General features: G+C 34.3%; 1 protein-coding gene across 12 annotated transcripts in view; it reads left to right on the forward strand.

The window, feature by feature from the left end:
• The window catches only part of LOC136038845 (serine/threonine-protein kinase tousled-like 2), a 119121-nt gene extending 97332 nt beyond the window's left edge, over positions 1-21789 (forward strand). For 8 of the 12 annotated variants that reach the window (XM_065722263.1, XM_065722268.1, XM_065722264.1 and 5 more), the window contains 5 exons: positions 3062-3505; positions 5793-6043; positions 12795-13014; positions 16234-16495; positions 21311-21789. In XM_065722263.1, the coding sequence (XP_065578335.1) occupies positions 3062-3505; positions 5793-6043; positions 12795-13014; positions 16234-16482 (1164 nt within the window). In that variant the 3' untranslated portion in view covers positions 16483-16495; positions 21311-21789. The remainder of the gene's footprint in view (positions 1-3061; positions 3506-5792; positions 6044-12794; positions 13015-16233; positions 16496-21310) is intronic. The other 4 variants (XM_065722267.1, XM_065722271.1, XM_065722272.1 and 1 more) reach the window with 2 other exon arrangements.
• The last annotated feature ends 1070 nt before the right edge of the window (positions 21790-22859 follow it).

Genomic DNA, 22859 nt, shown 5'->3' on the forward strand with positions numbered 1-22859 from the left:
TTCCCTCTCTCTCTTGAAACTTAAGTGTTTTAATATAACACCGTTTTCATGCTGGTCTGAAGCTAGCATTACTTTACATCAAAGTAACGGCGTTAGTAAAGCTGGCGTCAAGTTGGCGTTAGTACAGCTGGTAAAGGCGTTAGTAAAGCTTGGCGTTAGTAAAGCTTGGCGTTAGTAAAGCTGGCGTAAAGCTTGGCGTTAGTTAAGCTGGCGTAAAGCTTGGTGTTAGTAAAGTTGGTGTTAGTAAAGCTAGCGTATAGAAAGTAAGCTGGCGTTACTTTCTATGACAAGTATATGATTGAGATTAGTTTTATGTATGAAAGTAATATTGCTGTGATTGAGGTAGAATGTAAGGCTATTAGTTGGTTCGATGTGAAAACAGGAGTTAAGCAAGATTGTGTCACATTTCTTTCATTTTGGCTACTTCATTAACTTTGTCCTAAGGAACACAATAAAGACTGGCGGAGAACATGGGGGATTAAAAGGGTAGGCAAAATGTTTCTCTGAATGGGGGAAAACAATAATGGAGACCTTGCCGCTACCAAAAAAGGCTGTTCTACAAAGGGGAATAAAGAACACCTCTCTCAAAACACCACGTCTGGGGGGGGGGGGGGACAATTAACTCTGTTGCTACTGGTGCAACATTTTTTTTTCTTCGACTCAGTTTAACGAGTTCATCCATAGCAATAATAATAGTGATAATAATTATTTGAACACAAGGTCAGAAATAAATTTTAGATCTTTAGAAAATATTTAATTATTACTGTTGATTAATATTCAGATACATTGATTTATTTAGAATATTATATTTCATGTAATGGGCCCATTAAGCGACTTTCATACTACGTATGTAAGTTTCTACAGTTGTGGTTAGGCTACGGACAGAGTATAAGTTTCACACTTAGACAGGTCCTTCCACACTAGGCTAACGTTCAGAGGCGCCATTTGGGGGGGGGGGGGGGGTCAGGGGTGTTCGAATGCCCACCCCAGATTTTCCAGGGGGCCCAAGCTTCCACCACAAAGGGCCCTTTGCCGGCCATAATGATCCACTCTGTCCAATTGATTTGAAATTACTGCACGCCTATTAACCAAAGAGCGTAATTACTTGACGACCCTTGGGGTAATTACGCTATTGGCTATTAATTATTGTAAACTTTGAAAGTAGGTAAGATACATAATAAAATTCTCGAGTTCTGTCAAATGCTTATTTCCTAGATGATTACGCGACACGAAGTGAGTCGGGGGGGGGGGGGCAAGATGGAGTTTATGCCCACCCCAAGATTTGGTCCAAATGGCGCCTCTGCTAACGTTAACATCTAGAAAGCCATCATAATTGTCCGCTAAGATCATCACAAACATCGTTAGTAATTTGATCCAAAATTAAAAACGTGGAATGAGGTTGGAGATTCGAGCTCTGATGATTCAGACATTTTGTTTTCAAAATTTGATAATTGCTTATCTAGAAAATCCATTTTGTTATGTCGAACCATCCATTTTGCTTTTCCGTAATTTTTCCATAACATAAAACTTGTCTACATTAGGAAAAAAATTGCCTCCTTAAGAATACATAACTTCACAAGTCTTAAGTTATGCCAGCGTGAAAGGATTTTCTACGTTGTTTGAAAGAATAATTAACCGTTCTGTACCACTCCAAAATGAATTTTTGGTAGTATTGAAATGAGGTTTTCTTTTTTTTCATGATGTCAAGTCCATCAGTGAATCGGGCTAGTCAAGCTACCTAGCATGACCAAAGCCTAGACTAGCATGACCAGTTTCATGACCTAGCCCTAGGGCTAGTCCTAGCCTAGACTAAAGTCCAGTTTCCGCTGTCGTTTTACGGACATAACACCAAACGAATCCGCCAATCGAAATGCTATTTTTTATACTCTATTTAAAACCGATTTCATTACAGTTTCCTTAGTTCCGTTGTTTGTAGAGCAAGAGGGGGAGGAGGAGGGGCTGGCTATTAGTTTCATTGCTTAAGATCACAGTGTGGTTGGTCGTATTGACCTATTCACGACGAAAAAAAATGTATACTTACATTAAATATAAGCACAAGCAGTATTAAACTCATCTCTAAATTAGAACCTACGACTATTGGTTATATGCATCTGGGGTCTTTGAGCCCCCTCAACCCCAACCCCAGAAAGTTCAAGATTTTGTAATTTTGGTGGTTTTTATGCTCCTTGTTCATCTTTTTCTTTAAATATTGACATGCTCGTATTAGCTTCAGATAGTGAATAAATATATTCCATTCTATATTTCCCATCAAATTTCATATATATATATATATATATATATATATATATATATATATATATATATATATATATATATATATATATATATATATATATATATATATATTATTTATTTTGTCCTTTTTGGAATCTACCCTCCCTCCCCCCCCGCTGGGAAGAAACTTCTGTCAAGATGTCTGGTAATGGCACTATTAATGCGTTTATTGATTATTCATTAATAAACGCTTTAATGACACATTGTAAACGTTAATAAGTATGTAAAGTGTCGAAACCCTATAGGCGAGTGTGTATTCTCCTGATGAGCCCTTGTGTAGGGTTGTAGCCTCTGAATTATTTGTCTATTTATTGTTTTTAATATTTGGTATATGATGACTTGTACTTACTTACGACCATGGATTATTCTATATGGTTGATTGTGTATGGCTAGCCTGTTTGGCCTATGTAATTGGATGGATGAGCAAGGTTAAGGCCTCATTCAATTACTGATCTATATTAATTACTAAAGTAGGAAAACAGTCTTCCTTTCTCCTTCTGTCTTTTTTTTTATGGTGTATGTTTATTTCTGTGTTTGTGCTGTTGCATTGGTGATTTCTTTTTTTCATTATAATTATTCATTGTAATTGATATAGCTATTAATATACATGAAGCATTAATAAAACCCTACCATTAATTAGTCACACTAAAGCTCCGAGTTCTTGCCCAAAATAACAGTGCAGTTCATTATTGACCATGCTCCGAACTGTAGCTATATACTAAATAAAAAGAAAAATGTTTTATTATTGTTCTTCTTCTTCTTTTAGTTAAAGCAGAATGCTCTAAAAAAAGAGGACGCTGATCTACAGCTCGAAGTGGAGAAGCTAGAACGAGAACGAAACCTACACATTCGCGAATTAAAGCGTATCCACAACGAGGATCAGAGTCGTTTCAATTCGCACCCTGTATTAAATGAGCGATACCTACTGTTAATGCTCCTCGGAAAGGGGGGCTTCAGTGAAGTGCATAAGGCATTTGATCTGAAGGAGCAGCGCTATGTGGCATGTAAGGTACATCAGTTAAATAAGGACTGGAAAGATGATAAGAAGGCAAATTATATAAGACACGCTCTTAGGGAGTATAATATTCATAAAGCGTTGGATCATCCGCGCGTTGTGAAACTATATGACGTTTTTGAAATAGATGCCAATTCGTTTTGCACCGTTTTGGAATACTGTGATGGCCATGATCTAGACTTTTATTTAAAACAAGTATGTATTTTTTATAGTATTATTGGGGGGGGGTCCAGTAATTACAGGTATTATTGTATTTACATTGCCGTATTATGTGCTACTGCTTCTCCTAACTCTCCTAACTGGGATTGATATCAATTGGATATAATCATATAACAGAGCTCAACTATACTTAAGCTTAAGAACTTAACTATGCTTAAAAGAGCTTAACTACACTTTACCATACTTAAAGTTTACCAAAAATTAAAATAAGAATAAAGAAGCTACTCTAGGATTACAAAAAATAAAGAAATTTGTCTTATTTTCTCTTAAGAAAATATAAATAAATAAACAGGTTTAGATTGTTAGAGGACTCTCTGGGTAAAGGATGTCAATTCCATCAGGGTGGAATACTTTGATGGCTATGATTCAAACCTCTATTTACATGCAGTTATTCGGTTTCTTTATTTACTAAATTAAACAAATTGCCGAATTAATCAAATTTTTTTGTCGTATTTCTTGTTTTGTTTTTGGTGGGTGATTGTCATCACATTTCATAAGCTGATTTATATTTAGGTCTAGTGGGGTGATTAATTACCTAAACAAGATTTGCTTTTTTTTTCTTTTTTTTTTATTAAAAAGCCCTTTCTTCAGAAAAATAAACTAAGATGAAGAAAAACAATAGAACGGTGTTCTAATCTAGTGCTATTAGTGCTATTCACCTTACTCATGTTATTGCCAAAAAATGAAATATCCTATTACAGTTTTTTTTTACCTATTTTCACTCTTTCACTTGTTTTTTTCACTCTATTTATTTTTTTCTTGTTTACTGCTTGGATAAAAAGATGATCATTATAACCGACATATTCAATTATTGGCTTTTCAAACCCTCCATAGATTTACTTCAAGGTGCAATTTTTAACAAGGGTGGTTGTTATAAGCAATTGATAGTTGAAAATATAGACACGGCTTCATTGGTTCAAGAATTTTCGGTGCCATCTCTAAGTTGTAAAAAAGACTTGGCGTGAATAAATTGCTGTTTTTAGTCATCTAGTGCCGCAAAGCGTATTTTTTGCCACAATTGTGTGAAAATGTCGAAGAACTAAAATTATGGGATGTACAATGTATCAAAGTTTTGTTTAATATAAAACAATTGTATTCCGAAAAGTATGACTTTGATTTGCTTTTATTTAATGTCATTGGTGTTATTCACATTTTAGTTAGCAAAAAAAACGGTTGGGGTTTTAATGACTGGTCTATTGTACTGATTGGTGAGTCTGAGAACCATTATCCCTAGAACACTATAAAAACTATCATTTCAAATAGTTTTTAAAACTCGAAACATAAAAATTTTACTGAAATTGAAGACATCATATTTGTTTTTATCTGCAATAATTTTTCCTGTAATTCGTAGAAATATATGACTCTCGTAAAGTTTAGAAATGGAGCTATATATCCTCAAAATTCACCAATTTTAAAGGTTCGCGACAGATCAAAATGAAGTGGTTAAAAAATAATTATATATATATATATATATATATATATATATATATATATATATATATATATATATATATATATATATATATATATATATATATATATATATATATATATATATATATATATATATATATATAGGTTGGGTTAGTTCATGCTAAATATTGCTGTGAATTTTCTAAATCTGGTTAATGTTGACATTCGTGAATTTTCTAAATCTGGTTAATGTTGACATTCATGAATGTTCTAAATTCCTTTTTCTCTGCTTAAATTCAGTTAGTTTTGCGAATCAGCTTTCTCAATCTTATGCAAGCTTTGATGGTACAAGTAGAAATTAGGTTAGGTTGGGTTAGTTCATGTTAATCCCTGAAATGGGTTAAATCGAACCTAAAGTATAAAACGTATGCATGAAACAGGTTAGTAGAGTATGTAGCTTTTCTTTGAAGATGTGCTTGTCTTTGATAATCAACAGATTGCTAATTTTTAAATTTTGTGGATGAAAAGCTTTGACCAATTTAACTAATTAGTTTTACTTATCGATTTTCCCACCGACGAATATTATTCTGGAAATAAATATTATATATCCAGAATAATATTTACTGCCCTATAAAAAAAAATCATAATTTTAAAACATCCAAAATTGAAATCTCAAAAAGTGGTGGTTTTCAGGTATGGATCAACCCAAGATGGTTCATAGACCTTGGTACCAGAATTACGTTTTTCTCCGCATTGATCAGAAATAGGCTACCCTCCACATCATCCTCCCCTAATATTTCCTATTATTGATACTCTGTATTGATACTTTTATTGATACTTTTTTTTTCAGCATAAGATGATACCTGAGCGAGAAGCCCGAACAATAATAATGCAAGTTGTATCTGCCTTGAAATATTTGAACGAAATTAAACCCCCAGTGATTCATTATGACTTAAAGCCGGGTAATATTCTGTTGACTAGTGGAAACATTTGTGGGGATATTAAGATTACTGACTTTGGTCTCAGTAAAATTATGGATGAGGATAATTATAACCCAGATCAGGGAATGGATCTTACTTCCCAAGGAGCTGGTACATACTGGTAAGTAGTATTTTCAGATTTTATCTTGTAGTGGATTGGTTAAAGATACCTTATTTTTTATGCCAATTTTGTTTTGACACTTACTGTAGGTCTAGGACATGACCACGTCGCTTTTCCTGGATCACCTAATACTTGCTGTCATTCATACTTACCGTCACTGTTAAGTTGACAATTGCTGTCGGTTTTGGAGGTGACCACGTTGCTTTTCCTAGGCCATATTACACTACCTGTAAGTTATACTTTCTGTTACTGCTATTATAATTGTCGTCACTATTACCATACTTACTGTCAGTGTTACTGTCATCATACTTGTTGCGGCTATTACATTAACACTTGCTGACGATTAAGGACATGACCATGTTACTTCTTCCGGACCACATTGTACTTGCTGTCACTGTTACTATACTTACTGTCGCTTATACTCACTGTATTTGTTACTATACTTACCGTTGCTGTATACAATGACAATTACTATTGGTTTCGGACATGATCACGTTGCTTTTCCTTGGCCACATTACACCACCTGTCAGTTATACTTACTGTCACTGCTGTTATATTAATTGTCACTTCTACCGTACTTAATTGCCTCTATTCCTTATTGTCAGTGTTACTGTCATTATACTTATTGCGACTGTTACATTAACACTTACTGCCGATTTAGGACACGATCACATCGCTTCTCTCGGGTCACATTGTACTTATTGTCACTGTTCCTGTCATTCTACGTGTTGTCATTGTTGCATTGACACTTACTGTCGGTAAAGGACATGACAGTGTCGCTTCTCCGGGGCTATATAATAGTCACGCTTGTCGTTAAAGGAAAAATTACACACAGCAAAAATTACGCCACTTCTGTATGCTGTTCGTTATTTGTTGAGTTGGAAATTGAACTTCCAGCATAAAATTAATGATTGATCAGAGTCGAGATTTATGGCAGTCTTTTTGAAAATAGAAAACATGGAAGCTTCTAACATAGTTTTGTATCTGTAACAGGAATCTGACAGAGACATAATATTGGTAGAGCATATTTTGGAACAAAATATTGTTCACCCAAATTTTTTAGATCAATTTATTCTCATTTTAATTTTCTGCTTTTGTAATAAAAGTGTAAAGGTTGAAATCAAGAAAAAACTCAAGTTATTCATACATTTGTCCTTTTATCGATGAATGTGGTGTCGAGTATGGCGTGGCTTGAGCCACAGATGGTATAGTTTATATGTCAAAGTTAATTTATGAATGATCATGTCTATAGTTACTTGCATAAGAGAGTAAGCCAGTATATCCTTCTGTCAACAGGAGGAGAATTTAATAATACTATAAAACTCCTCGGTTCTATTTGAAAGGAAAAAGAAGCTTAGATAGAAGACAAAAGTGCATGAGAACTAAGGTTCTCTAATTTTTCCCCCTCCAAAAAAGACTCCCATCCACAATAAAGTTATGATTATATATATATATATATATATATATATATATATATATATATATATATATATATATATATATATATATATATATATATATATATATATATATATATATATATATATATATATATATATATATATATATATATATATCGCATAAAACGGCATTAAAGAGGAATTATAATTAACATAGATTTTGAATATAAATCACAAGGTTTTGCTCCTATCTATTTGAATACTTCCGACAAAGTGGCATGACCGAAGTATGTAATCAATGAGAATCGCGAAGAGCACTGGTGAGAGGATACAGCCTTGATCTATATCCCTTGTCGTACACCTTCCTCCCCATAAACACGTTGAAAAAATTTTAATATTTGACCAAATGCTGGGGAAGAAATCTAATCTGGTCATTTAAATGGAAACTGGAGAAAATCCGACTTTAACGGATGAATTATTAACTTTGCCATGCACGAAAAGATACATTCAAGTAGCATCCCGAAAGAAGCGTTCTCATTGGCTGTCATTGACTCTTTTAGTCACTGCTAAAAGAGTGACTTTTAATAATGACTCTTTTGCGATATCAGTGATTAGTTGCAATCGCAGCTCTGCCGGTTCTTTGTCTTCGGTCCAAATTAGCTTGCTCAAATGGCTAATATTAGTTAGAAACCCCAAACGAAGCAAGAAACATATTTTGAGATTCTGATCTTACTAGTTCAACTTACTCTTTGGCCATGGTTTGAATTCAATGAAACAAGGCTCAGTGTAAACATGGGTGTGTTACATAAGGGAAAGTCAAAAGAGTATTGATTTAAAAGTTGTCCAGTGGAACGAGGGTTGTTAATTGGAGTCGATTTGTATGGGGGCTCAGTCAAACGAAGGTTCAGTTAAACGGTGCTGAGTTGCACGGGTCCCAGTTAAATGGGGCTGAGTTGCACGGGTCCCAGTTAAACGGTGTTCAGTTATATGGGGTTCAGTTGCATGGAAGCTGAACTACATTGGTTCAGTTACAACCACACCCCTTTTATACAATATTTAACGTCATTACAACACTACCGTGATTTTTGTGCTCTTTTTGTGCTCAACATTACCGTGCTCTTTAAATGGATTTGAATGTGACGCCATTCATATGAAAATGTTCTTAATAAAAGCTCTAAAGTAAAATCAGCCGAAGGGTGTATGTTCTACCCATGACCCACGAAAATGTTGTCATACTCCGCCAGTGGGGCATGTGTCCCGCGTTGGGAATCACCAGTTTAAAGTAATGTCAGTAGATATTGGGTCTATTTTTCTTATTATTTCGTAATCTCTCAAGTGAATTCGTTCACTTGGCATCGATATTTGTAATGTCATTAAATCATTTCGCAATCGTATTATCTACGACAGGAAAAAATAAATTACTGACTGGATTAGGGGACTTTTTTTTAATCAGGGGAAGTACAGTTAAATTAGGATATGTAAGCTATATTCAAGCTTCTGTGAACCCTCTGTTTTATCTCTTCCTGGTTGCCATGGTGTTTTGATATGATGGACGTCTAAGTATTTTGCGTATCTTAAGGCGTCGACGTGGCTCTTTTTCAATTTGAGGGGTCTCCCACTTTCCGCCACCTGGTGTACATCTAGGAGTGTTTCATAGTTTTGCCACGTGTAGCACAGTCCCTGTGATGCTTGGCACTCTATTCGTCCCGCTTGCAATGCGCCACCTGGTGTACTTTGAAAGCCCCTTTTTTTCAAGTATATACCTTCCCTCTGAGGGGATATGTCTAAGACCTTCGTGGAATTTTCGACAACAGTCCGTCATTGCATATTTGGAATGCCTTCTGCTTACATTGTGCATGAAAGTTAATGTCTTATGCAGGATCGTACGTGGGGTTTTTCCCCGTTTGGGGGTAAATGAAATGATCAAAAAATCTTCTTTGGGTGCTCTATCTACAAGCCAGTTCTGGTGTACGTTTAGTATCCAATACAATTCTAAGATACAATATCCAATTTTAAGAAAATGTCGCTGGGAATAGTCTTTAAAGTATTAGGGACGGTGAAAGTCGAATACTTATTATTTAATTAATATGCGAATAATAATTGATTATAATTAATATTATTAATTATTATTAATAATATTATATTAATAATAATATAATACAATTATTGATTACAATTACATTTATATAACTATTAATAGTAATTATATTGTATAATAATATAATAATTATTATTAATAATAAATTAGTATTAATTAATACTATTAAATTAATATACAAATAAGTATGGAACATCAGGATTTCATTTTTTAATAAAAACGAATACTTGGACGATTCAACGGGGCAACACTGACCAGAATGTGGTACTATCCTAAAAAGTTCATTATTTTGTAACGAAAAATCATATTATTATCAAAAGAAAAATCATAAAACCTTACAATTTCGGGTATTTGCAGAATAAATTGGCGGTAGAGGGTGAAAAAATATTTTAATGTCCTTTGCACTTAAGCTAATTGAAAAAGATTTTAATTTTTTACTGAAATTACATGGGCAAGTTTAGCAGGTCATGCTAAAAAAGATTATTACATAATACAATCTTCTGTTACCAAAATAATTATGACTGAGGGCCTGGTTAATTTCAGAAATTCTCATGTAGTTAGCAATTTATATGGGTCCCTGGAGTTTATCCCCCCCCCCCGGGGAAATACCTCCATGAAGGATACCCCCACAAAATTCATCCCTGCTGAAAGGGAATTATTTCCAAAAATCTTCTCCCCGCCGGAACATCCCCCAGACAATCCACCCCTCCTCCCTATAGAAAACTGTATGTATCCCAATAACAAATACTATCTGTCAGCAATGGACAAATTACAAAACTTAAAACTTACACTTCTACAATAGGTTCTCTGATTGTTTTGTAGTTAGGGAGGGAGGGAGACACTTCAAAGGGCGCATTTTAATGCCAAAACATCTCATCTCTCATTAAGCCATCAGATAAAAACAGAATAATTTCTAAAGGAGAGAAAAGAGGAAGTTGGAAGTAGAAATCGGTTTGTAAACCCCGAGTCCTTAACCAGGATTTTTTAAGAGGGGTGGGAGGAGGGGGGAGGGGTACAAAAGAAACTTAGAAACATATTAAAAATATGGAATTGATATCTTGCTCCTTTGTGATTCCTGGGAATACTTCCGGTCTACACCGTTAATATGAAAGTAAAGAGTAACATTAAACTCTAAAATGAGCATAATTTATTCCATAAAGAAAGGGGACTGCCCCTTCCTCATCCATATATCCACCTTAAGGTTGCAGAAACTTCGGAGGGTGCTCATTAGATCAGAAATTGAGAGTTCAAGTCCTTTTTTATAAGTCAAAAGTGATTGGAGATCCACCAGCTGCGGAGGGGGTGGGTAAACGCCAACTACCGTTTGTGTAATTTGTTTTCCTGAAATTTATCAGTCAAGTTCTGTTTTCCTGTATTGTCTTGGACTCATAACTAAATTGGTCTTGATGGCTTTGGTTTTTGTTTAGATGCCTTCTACCTAGACACGTCAACATGAAGTTTCTGAAATGGAGGGGGGTAATAAAAGAGACGAAGTTTATTCGATAATCTAACCAGAAATCCAGGAAAAATTAGGTTTTTTGATTAAATTCCAGTTAAGGTATCTTTCTAACTTGGAAACTGGTTGAATGAATGTTGGAGACTGGTTGAACGAGTTGAATCAATGAAAGTTTTGGGAATGATTCCAGACCTGAAAATGTACCCTGGCAAGGTATTGAAGAGCTATTATCCCTGCCCTTTCTGTTTGTGTGGAACTCAGTTAGAGAGAGCATTCGGGCGGCTGAGCACCTAGGGTTATTTAAACATAAATTGAAAAAGTATTTGCTATGCCAAGGTTCATAGTTCTTTTATTTATTTTTCTATTTTCTGTCGTTTCTGTTTATTATTATGAGATTGGTTATTATTATTGATGAGTTGATGAGTTTTTTTTTTTCGTTTGTAGTGTTAGAAAATTTTACTAGTTAGAAAATGAGTTTTATGTACCCGCCCCGTTGCAAGTGCTTTTTTGTATCTTTCTTTGGGTGGGTACTTGCATATAAGTCAAATGTATTTGATTTATCGATAAAGTGAATTGAACTGAACTCTTTTGTTTCCAGGGCTTGGGAGATTGAATACATGACAGGTCAATCCCTATCTGAATTCTGAAAAAAATGTTTTACTTTAGTTTTAAGTTTTCTATCTCTTTTTCTCCGGCGTTAGTTTTTGGAATTCTAATTCCTGTCATTTCAGTAGAATTTTAACCCATAGCAAGGTTTTTTTTTCCAAACTTAAAAGAAGTTTTACATGTCTTTAAAACCTTATGAAGTGGCATGGAGTAAAGATATGAGGCCCAATACACTTTTCTTGTGCCTTGCTTAAACAGAAGATTTATTTTGCAAGGTTTCAGTTTTATAACCCAAAGGTTGTTAAAAGTTATCAACGGTCAGTATCCTCTTGAGGGAGAACGAGTAGAGGTAGATGCTTCATAATACTTTCCCATACGATCGTCAATGCTTTGGATACATTCTTGAACAAACCTAATTCCCAACATGAACAAAAGCTCTTTTGGTAAACCTTCTCCCTCCCCCTGAACAAGATTTTATTGACAAACTCCCTCAACATTTTTTTTTGTAAACCTCACCCCCATCCCCCCTCCAAAAACTTTGAATTCCCTATTTCTGAGATTTGTCTCAGAAAATATTCCATTTTAGTTCAAAGATCAACGGATTTCTGATCAGGATTTTTTCTAAGCTTTTCTTGGGCAAACAACTGCTCACTGGCATCTATGCCCCTCGTTTGAGTAAAATCTTATTATTTATTCAATTGATTCTCTACAATCTTTTCGTAATTCTCTGATCGAAGACTATTTCTGACCATTAACTGTTTTTTTTTAGCGTTCACCTAATTCAACTGCTTATCGAGATAGCAAAGAGCCCCTAAACCAGATTTTTTCCACATTTTTTGGGGGGTGGTAGGGGGCTGGTCTCATCTCTGCTTCCACTGGAAAACTTTGATGTAGAATAGATCTGCACAAAGTAGCGAGAGGGGGGCATTGCAGTTTGTCGAAAGGATTCCATGTGATTTGAAAACTGTATACTCCTCACCGAGATTTCGGTAATTTTACCGAGATGTCGGTAATTGTATATTGATTGATACCTATCCTTACCGAGATTTCGTCAGATTGTTGCGTACGTTCTGTGCAAGTGAAGAAAATGATTAGATAATTGGGATTATTTCAACACTCCAAGTTTAATTGAAGTTATGGAACGATGTAAATTTTTTTAAATCTGATTCTAATTCTGTCGGTTTTATTTAGGTATCTTCCACCAGAATGCTTTGTTGTGGGAAAGACTCCCCCTAAAATTTCATCAAAGGTGGATGTGTGGAGTGTAGGTGTAATATTCTATCAGTGTTTGTATGGGAAGAAACCTTTTGGGCACAATCAGTCTCAAGCTACCATTCTTGAAGAGAACACTATTTTAAAAGCCACTGATGTTCAGTTTGCTGCCAAACCTGTTGTTTCACCTGAAGCAAAAGTAAGTAATCCACCCATACCTAAACTTATGCGAGGGACCTCCCAAGCAAAGATTGGCGTCCTAAAAAGAAAAATGCAAAATGTTTGTTAAAATATCACTTTTTGAAGCGTTTTACGGTTGATCATCATTCTTTTGTTGGAATCCCTTATAATGCAGTGATTAACCATTTTTTTCAGTGGTTTGGAGATCATTTTTCGACAACCAGCCTTGTTCCAGGAGGTTTTCTTCAAAATGTTTTTGTTATGGTACTTGGTTTTTTACCAAGTGAGATAGCGATCGCAAATTCTGTCGGTCCCGGTTTTGCTAGTTTAGGCACTTTCAGATAAGCTAGGACGATGAAATTTGGCAGGCGTATCAGGGACCAGACCAGATTAAATTAGAAATAGTCGTTTCCCCTATTTGAACATCTGGGGGGAGTGGGAGGACGGTTAATTCGGAAAAATTAGAAACAATTAGGTATTTTTAACTTACGAACGGTTGATCGGATCTTAATGAGATTTGATATTTAGAAGGATATCGTATCTCAGAGCTCTTACTTTAAATCCAGATTGGATCCGGTGACATTGGGGGGGGGAGCTGGAGGGGGAAACCTAAAATCTTAGAAAACGCTTAGAGTGGAGGGTTCGGGATGAAACCTGGTGGGAAAAATAAGCACAAGCCCTAGATACATGATTGACATAACCAGAACGGATCCGCTCTCTTTGGAGAGTTGGGGGGATGGTTAATTCTGATAAATTAGAAAAAATGAGGTATTTGAACTTATGAAGGAGTGATCGGATCTCAATGAGATTTCATATTTAGAAGGATTTCGTAACTCAGATCTCTCATTTTAAATCCCGACCAGATTCAATGTCCTGGGGGGGGGGAGTTTGGGGAACTGGAAATCTTGGAAAACGCTTAGAGTGGAAAAATCAGGATGAAAGCTGGTGGGAAGAATAAGCACAAGTCCAAGATACGTGACTGATATAACTGGACAGGATCTTCCATCTTTTGGGGGAGTTGGAGGGGGGGGGGTAATTCGAAAAAAGTATAAAAAAAACTAGGTATCTGTAACTTACGAACGAGTGATCAGATCTTAATGAAATTTGATATTAAGACGGATCCTGACCTTCAGAACTCTTATTTTAAATTCTGGCAGTATCCAGTGACATTAGGGGGGAGGCTGGAGGGGAAACCGGAAATCTTAGAAAACGTGAAAATTGAGGTATCTTTATCTTACGAATGGGTGATCGGATCTTACTGAAACTTGATATTTAGATAGATATTATGTCTCAGATGCTCCATTTTCAATTCAAATTGGATCCGGAGACATTGGGGGCTGGAGGAGGGAAAACAGAAATCTTGGAAAACGTTTAGAGTGGAGAGATCGGGAAGAAACTTGATGGGAAGAATAAGGACAAGTTCTAGATACGTGATTGACATAATTTTAATGAATCCGCTCGCTTTGGGGGTGTTGGGGGGGGGGGTTCGAGTGCTTTGGTGATTTCGGTGCTTTTGGACGTTCTAGGACGATGAAAATCGGTAGGCGTGCCAGGGAGCTGCACAAATTGACTTGATAACAGTTGTTACTCCGATTCGACTATCTGAGGGGCTGGAGGGAGAGGAAAAATTGAAGAATGAGGTATTTTTAACTTACAAATGGGGGATCGGATCTTAATGAAATTTGATATTTAGAAGAACTTTGCGTCTCAGAGCTCTTATTTTAAGTCCCGACCGTATCTGGTGATATTGAGGGAGTTGGAGGCGGAAATGGAAATCTTGGAAAACTCTTGGAGTGGAGAGATCGGGATGAAACTTGGTGGGAAGAATAAGCACAAGTCCTAGATACGTGAATGACATAACCGGACTGAATCCGCTCTCTTTAGGAGACTTGGGTGTGTGTGTGTTAATTTAGAAAAAATGAGGTATTTTTAACTTAAGAACGGGTGACCGGACCCGGCAATTGAAAATTATTATATCAAGTACAGTCAATATTGCAATGATATTATGGAAACAAATTTTTAGAAATTTTAAAGATCCAGAATCCCCTCAATAAAGGCATCAGTTTGACCGTGACGTCAATTTCGTTCTTTTCGATTTTATTCAATGAAAAACCGAAAATGCTGCCTTTTTTTTTTTTTTTTTTATTTGATGAAGATATAAAGTACAATTTGAAATTCAGAAAAGAAAATTTTTATTTTTAATTTTTGCTCAATAGAAACTCGAAAACAAGGAATTTTTTCCAAGCTTTTCCTAGGCAAATAACAGATCACTGGCAACTATGCCCCTCGTTTGAGTAAAATTTTTAAAATCTATGCAATTGATTCTCTACAGTCTTTCCTTAATTTTCTGATCGAAGACCTGATTTATTATTTTGCGTCAGAATTATTATTTTGCGTCAGACATTATGGATTATGCTTAGGATAATGACATTATGGATAATTGCTTCTTGTTTGACTTCTATTCTGTCATTCCAGCTGTTTATTTCCAGCTTTTTCAACCATATACCCGTTGTCAACTTTTTTAGCCATCTACCTTTTTCGAACTGATTTCTAGTGTATATCTAGTGTAAATTTGAAGTTTGAGGGGGGGGGGGTAGCTAAGATATTGTCCTGGGAAGAACAATGAAGACACGTTTGGCACAGAACCCCCAACATTTGTATTTGACTCGTAAAAAAGTAACGACAATGCATATTAAAATTTTTTTTGTAAAGTTTCCCCCCCCCCTACTGCATTTGTTGAAGAACCATTCTTTTGTTATTGGTATTTTGGAGTCAAAATAATTTATTATCAGTACTGATTGGCTTTTGGAATTGTTAATACATTATATGCTAATAATTACAATTATGCTTATTAGTTTTAAGTTCTTTTCCAGAATTTTATCTGTCGGTGTTTGTTTGCTTATTTCTTATTAGTTATAACTTATTAATTAAAATAAAAATGTCATGGTTATTAATTTAAATTTCGTTTTTAGACTCGTATTCATCGTTTTTTAATCTATTAATTTGAACTAATTAAATAGTTAAAAATATTAATAGTTACTAATTGCATTTTCTTTTTCAGAGTTTTATTCGTTGTTGTATGTTTATTAGTTTTTTGTTAATAAAAATATAATAATTAATTTAAAATGTCATGCTAAGTAATTAAAATTTCTTTTAAAAATTTTATTCAGTGTTATTCACTTTATTAATTAATCGGTCAAACATATCATTACTAAATATTTTTTTCTTTTTTTTTCAGAATTTTATTCGTCGTTGTTTAGCATATAGGAAAGAAGATAGAGACGATGTTATAACACTTTCCAAACACGAGTATCTCCAGCCACCCATCTCAAAACACAGCAAAGCAGCTCAAGCTCAGCAACAAGCTGCACAGCAGCAAATACAGCAGCCATCAGGTGGTAGCAGTTCAACTTCGTTCCTGCAACCCAGTTCCTTCTCAGGTGGGCTTTTTGCCTCGGGCGGAAATGCTGCGTCCAGCTCATCGTAGTTAGATATTTTAGGTATGGGGTGAACAAATCATGTGCTTTTGTTTTGCTTTTTTTTTTAGTTTTTATAATTCACTTTTAGCATTTATGAAAACCATAAAAAAAGGTGAATTGATTTTTTGTCTGATAGAAAAATTTATTCGTGACGATATCCATCCTTACTGGGACCAAACTATAAGTTTTCTCAGGGGGGATGGCAGGTTTGTAATATGCCCCCCCCCCTCCGAAGGAAACTAAAAATAAAAAAAGAAGAAATTGCACAAGTTGGCAACCCTGGCAGCTATTTAAATAGAACTTAAGATAAACCACTCTGTGTAGCAGAGTTGAAGACTGTTGACCCCGAGATCGGTCCAGAGGACATTCATTTAAGAATGGCCCAATTTGACAGACACTTATTTGCCTCTCATCCTAGGCAAATTAACGGTCCTGTGTCGCTTTTAAATTGTTGGTTCAACCTGCCTAAGACCATGGGTTAGGCGTCCCTTGTTCACCTCTCATTCCAGGCAATCTAATGGTCCTATGTCAATTTTAAATTCTTCGTCAACTTGCCTGAGACTCTAGGCAGGCGTGACTAGCTAAAACATAAGAAACAAATATTGGTCCAATAAGAGACGCACACTTACTCCCGCCCTTTACCCTTGCCAAATTAACAAAATAATTGAAAAACTATAGGTTCTATCACTATCTTTGCTCTATGACTATCTACCTTGGATTCTACTATCCCAGGAATGATGCATGGACGAATAATAGATAGACATACCTATTAACGAACGAACTAACATCTTTTTTATACAATCCTAGTAAGGGAGGGGGGGTTAATGCTAGGTTTGCTTCTGACTATGTATCTTGGCTTTTTCTACAATTAGCCATGGCTTGATGACCACAACTATTCCATTTTTATTCAAATCCCTCACTCCCTCCCTGCTCCCAAAAAGAATTGGAAAGAAGCCTGAAAACGCACTTTCTCCTTATTTTGACCCCCCCCCCCAAGGGTGTGCAGCCAGTTTTATTACCGTAGATGTATAATCCTTTACGACATACTACATAATCTACATAACAACCGAGGAGTAAATACAGAAGTAAAGGGCTGATTGCAGTTCAACACCCTCCCTTCAACGCAGTTACTTTTTAAGTTTCTTTCTGTGTGTATCTCAGAGACAAATGTTGTGTCTAGATTTTGTAGTTATATGTTTCTGGTGTCGGGTTAATAAGTCACGCCCTTTTGTGTTTTTCTTGTGTTGTGCCGTGCATTGTTTAGGAAAGCTATTGGTGGGTTTTATATAAATATTGTATAAGACGTTATGTAAACTATCAAATATATCCTTTAAAGAAGGTTCGAATAGAAAAGTAAAATATTAAAAAAAATAAAATTATTTATATATAATTAATTAATAATTTATTATAATATATTAATAATTATATTTGTATAATATATGTAATATTATTTATAATTAATAATATATATAAGTTTTATAATTTATATTATTAATTAATAATAATTAATTAGTAATTATTAATAATTAATTAATATATCATATATATATATAATTATATATATATATATATATATATATATATATATATATATATATATATATATATATATATATATATATATATGTATATATATAAATATTTTATAAGACGTTATGTAAACTACCAAATAATCTTTTAAAGAAGGCTCAAATAGAAAAGTAATGACAATTTTATTTTCATTAACAAATCTGCTGGCATTAAAAACAAAGTAAAATAAGGAAATTAAGTAATTTTTATTAGACAAATATATTTATTATAATAATAATCATGATATATATATATATATATATATATATATATATATATATATATATATATATATATATATATGTATATATGTATATATGTATATATATATATATATATATATATATATATATATATATATATATATATATATATATATATATATATATTGAATCATTTTACTAATTTGCATGTATTTCACAAGTTTTACCTAACATAGGGATACCATAAAATGCCTATAAGGTAGACGCTCCACCTTGCCGGGTAAGGAAAGTAAAGCGTCGAAACCCATTTAGGCTGGTGATATGCCTATGTTAAGCCCTAATGGAAGGTAATTACTTGGAAATATCTTGTTAATTTTATGGTGCTTCTGCTTTTAAATTTATAACGGCTTATATTTATTAATAACGACGTTGCATAAATTTGGTTGACGATTGGGTCATGCTGTTCTGTCCTGGGTAATTGGATAGATGATTAAGGTTAAGACCTCATTCAAGTGCTCATTTATCTCAATTGCTGGATTAGAAAGACAATTTTTTCCCTCTTTTCTCTCTCTTTCCTTAAGCCAAGTTATTATCTCTGAAACATTATATATATATACATACATATATATATATATATATATATATATATATATATATATATATATATATATATATATATATATATATATATATATATATATAACAAAAACAAAATATTAAATAATTCTTTTCTCTCTGTATAATATTGTCATATCAAAGAAGTGATCTTCCAGCTCTTATACAATCCTTAGATCAAAAATTAGATTTTACCGTAACAATTAAAAACTAAGAAAAAAAAGCAATTGGTAGTACATCAGACTCTTACAGCCTGTATATATAGGGAGAACAACTATATTATTCAATAATAAAAAATCAAATCAAAAACGGTTGCTAGCCATTCAACCATGTTCTAACAGTTGAATTTATCTTCAAGGAAAATACTTATTGCGAAAAAAAAAACGAAAAAAAAAACAACAAACAAACAAGACTAACAAGACTTTTCAAATGGGTTTTATAAGTTATCCATTTGATCGATTTTCACGTTACCCAGCATCCCCTCTTCACCTTCACCTCTTACCCAACATCGCTCTAATATTTCATATTCCAATATTGGAATATTATAATATTCTTATAATTCTAATCATTGTAATATTCCAATATTCCTTGGAATGAAGTTTTTTTGTGCAGAGTTTCTGGACTTTGCTTGTGTTTGCACCAAGTCAATCAGTAGAAAAAAATTTCCCTGGCCATGCGAGAGGGTGGGGAAGGGAAGTAAGTCGTCAATGAGATGAGTAAGGTCAGTGAGATATGTTTAATACAAATATCTCGGTGTCCTTGTCTTTCAAAGCATGAAAGATATTGGGGCGTAATGCCGAATGAGTCCTAAGGACCAAAACACATACATATAAGAATACTAAAGTAAATGGTAGTCCGAAATCAAAACTCGGAAATCTGTGTTCTCACTCTATAAATGATGCGATGTTGGACAGATTTATCGCTGTTTCAACTGGCCTGTTGTGAGATGCATCGCTAGAATTTATCCATATTAAACATTATTCTGATACTAAATAAAAACTCTGCACCGGAATCCACGGGTGTTCACACTCCCCCTCCCCCATGACATGGTCATTCTTTAAGTCTACCTAATCCTATTTTATTCTTGCATTGATCAGTAAATTTAAAAAAAAAAAAATTAAGAATGCCAAAAGTCACAAGCATGAATATTTTCAAATGCAATAGAAGGACACGATAAAATAAGTTTCAAGTAGTGGTTCTAAAATTATAAATACATTTTTAAAACCAAATTCATAAAAAAGTTTCACAATGCAGTTGGAAGTTGGAACTTTGAAAGTGGGGAAGGGGATGTGTGTGTGATATATTTTGTAACTTTAATAACTATGCACATTTTTTAAAGGATTTTAAATGGTTTATTTTACTCTTTGTAGTCTCAATGAATTTCAAGTTGCCGCAAGAAATATAAATAAAAATACTAAAATAAGATAGTTTAATGGCCTTCCAAAATCATAACCATAATCTTCATATTTTAGGTGATTCTGAATTAGACGTATATACCTGCTTTATCGATTGATGACGCATTAGAAAGCTATGTTTTGATGACCACTATCATTTTAAACATGATTGTATCATCGCTTTCTATACTGTCGTGATTATGACCTGAAGGGGATAATACTTTGTAGATATTGCCATTCTGTCATTAGTTCTTTGGTGATTGCGTCATAAGAATGCTTTATGTATGCGTCATATATTTTATTATATTTAGCTCTTTTATGTATGCCTTAATTTCAGAGTAATATTTTCGTTTCTTTTTAGATTATTTGTATTAATTAAGATAGAAAATGCCCCGCTTCAACCTTCGGGCAGGGGGGGGGGACTAGTTGCACTCCGAAGACTTATCAGTATCCTTATCAACATGCCTTGAAAGTTTCAACTTTATACCCTATTGCTGATACGCCCTTTTAATCAAAATCATGCACGTAGTTTTTCTTGATTGTGCTCAGCATCCCCTTCAACATTTTTTGAAAGTTTCACCTTAATACCCTAAGCTTTTTGGAGACTCATGGTCAAACATGACCCTCTTTTTCCAATAACAAACTTTATATGTAAATAATGGGCAACTTGTATAACTTACAGCCCTTACCACAGGGGTAATGTGGGGCTATGTCATACCTGGAGGTATAGTTACTTGACCTTTAGACTATTTGGAAGAAAATGGCTATTTCACAATTTTATTGGATATCTTTGGGGGGAGGGCAGCTAAAAATGGTTTGGGAGGGTAACTGGCTACCCTTCCGCTCAGTTTTGACTCTTAAAAGGGGCACATGAAATTTTAAGTTCCAATCGAATGAGTCCCCTTCGAGATTTCGAAAACCATTCCTTCTATATAAAGTGGCTCTGAAAAAAAAAAATCATACATTGAAGCCATATGGCTCTTTACTGTAGTCTCTGATAAGATTTAGCCATTTTTATTTATACTTCAATTTTAAGTAATATTTCCCTTTTTTAGATTATTTGTATTGATGAAGAAAGAAAATGGCCCGCTTCGACAATTTGAATGAACCACGAGTGACTGTGATTACTCTCAACGCCATCTATCCAACTACTGAGGATGCATTTTTTATGGCAAAAATGAGACAAGCTTTTTAAGATATTTATTTTTCTTCTCTAAATGGGGAAATTGTTTTTAAACTCTGAAGCAATATTGAAATGAAATGGATTCCATCGTGTGAAAGCTTTACTGTGATCTGTGGTTTAAATAAAACAAGACTTTTCAAAGCCCAAGCTGAGAAATATTTGATTTGAAAACTTGCTGGCCGAGGTGTTATATTTGAAATTAGTTGTTTTTATTTTCTCTCTCTCTCTTGCGTATTTAAAAACAATATCATTCACTTTTCTTTCTCTTTTTTGTTTGTTTATTTTGTTTGTCAGTGATTTAATATTATGAAACTATTTGTTCGCCTCAATTATAAATACGAATCCAGTTCAGCTAAACAAATTACTCGTAGGCTTTTTCTCGGAAGGATTTCAGCTCTTTTTGCGATATTTTGGTGGCAGCAGTGCTAAAGTCACTGGGCTATAAGACAACGTTTTAGTAATACGGTAGATAACGTTCTACTTGCCGTAACGTTGTACGGCAAGTATGGTAAAGGCACCAAGCTGTGAGACATCGTTTTAACACGATAAAACAACGTTATGGTAAGTACCGTTCTACTTGCTGTAAGGTTATACGGTAAAGACAATATGCTCTGAGACATCGTTCTAATACGATAAAACAACGTTACGGTAAGTAACATTCTACTTACTGTATCGTTGTACGGTAAACGTATCAAACTATCAGGCATTGTTTTGATAGGATAAAACAATGTTACAGTAAAAAAAACATTCTGCTTACCGTAACTTTGTATGGTAAGTACGGTAAGGTACTAAACTATAAGACATAATTTTAATACAATAAAACAACGTTATGGTAAATACCGTTCTACTTACTTTAACGTTGTAAGTTAAAGGCACTAAGCTATGAAAACTCGTTTTAATACGTTAAAACGGCGTTGCGGTAAGTAACGTTCTACTCATTTTAACGGTGCACCTACAAGTACGGTAAAAATACTAAGCTATGAGACATCGTTTTAATACGACAAAACAACATTGTGGTAAGTAACATTCTACTTATCGTGACGTTGTGCCTTAAGCACTATTAAGGGAGTAGGCTACGAGACATCGCTTTAATACGATGAACAACATTACAGATTACAGATAGTACCGTTCTACTTACTTTAACGTCCTGTGGTAAAAGCACTAAGTGATGAGCCATCGTTTTAATACGGTACAACAACATTACTGTAAGTAACGTTCGGTTTATCATGAATTTGTACGGTGAAGGGCCCTAAGTTATGAGCCATCGTTTTAATACGGTACAACAACATTACTGTAAGTAACGTTCGGTTTATCATGAATTTGTACGGTAAAGGGCACTAAGTTATGAGCCATCGTTTTAATACGGTACAACAACATTACTGCAAGTAATGTTCGGTTTATCATGAATTTGTACGGTAAAG

Source organism: Artemia franciscana, chromosome 18 (genome assembly GCF_032884065.1).
Source record: "Artemia franciscana chromosome 18, ASM3288406v1, whole genome shotgun sequence".
Taxonomy (NCBI): Eukaryota; Metazoa; Arthropoda; class Branchiopoda; order Anostraca; family Artemiidae; genus Artemia; species Artemia franciscana.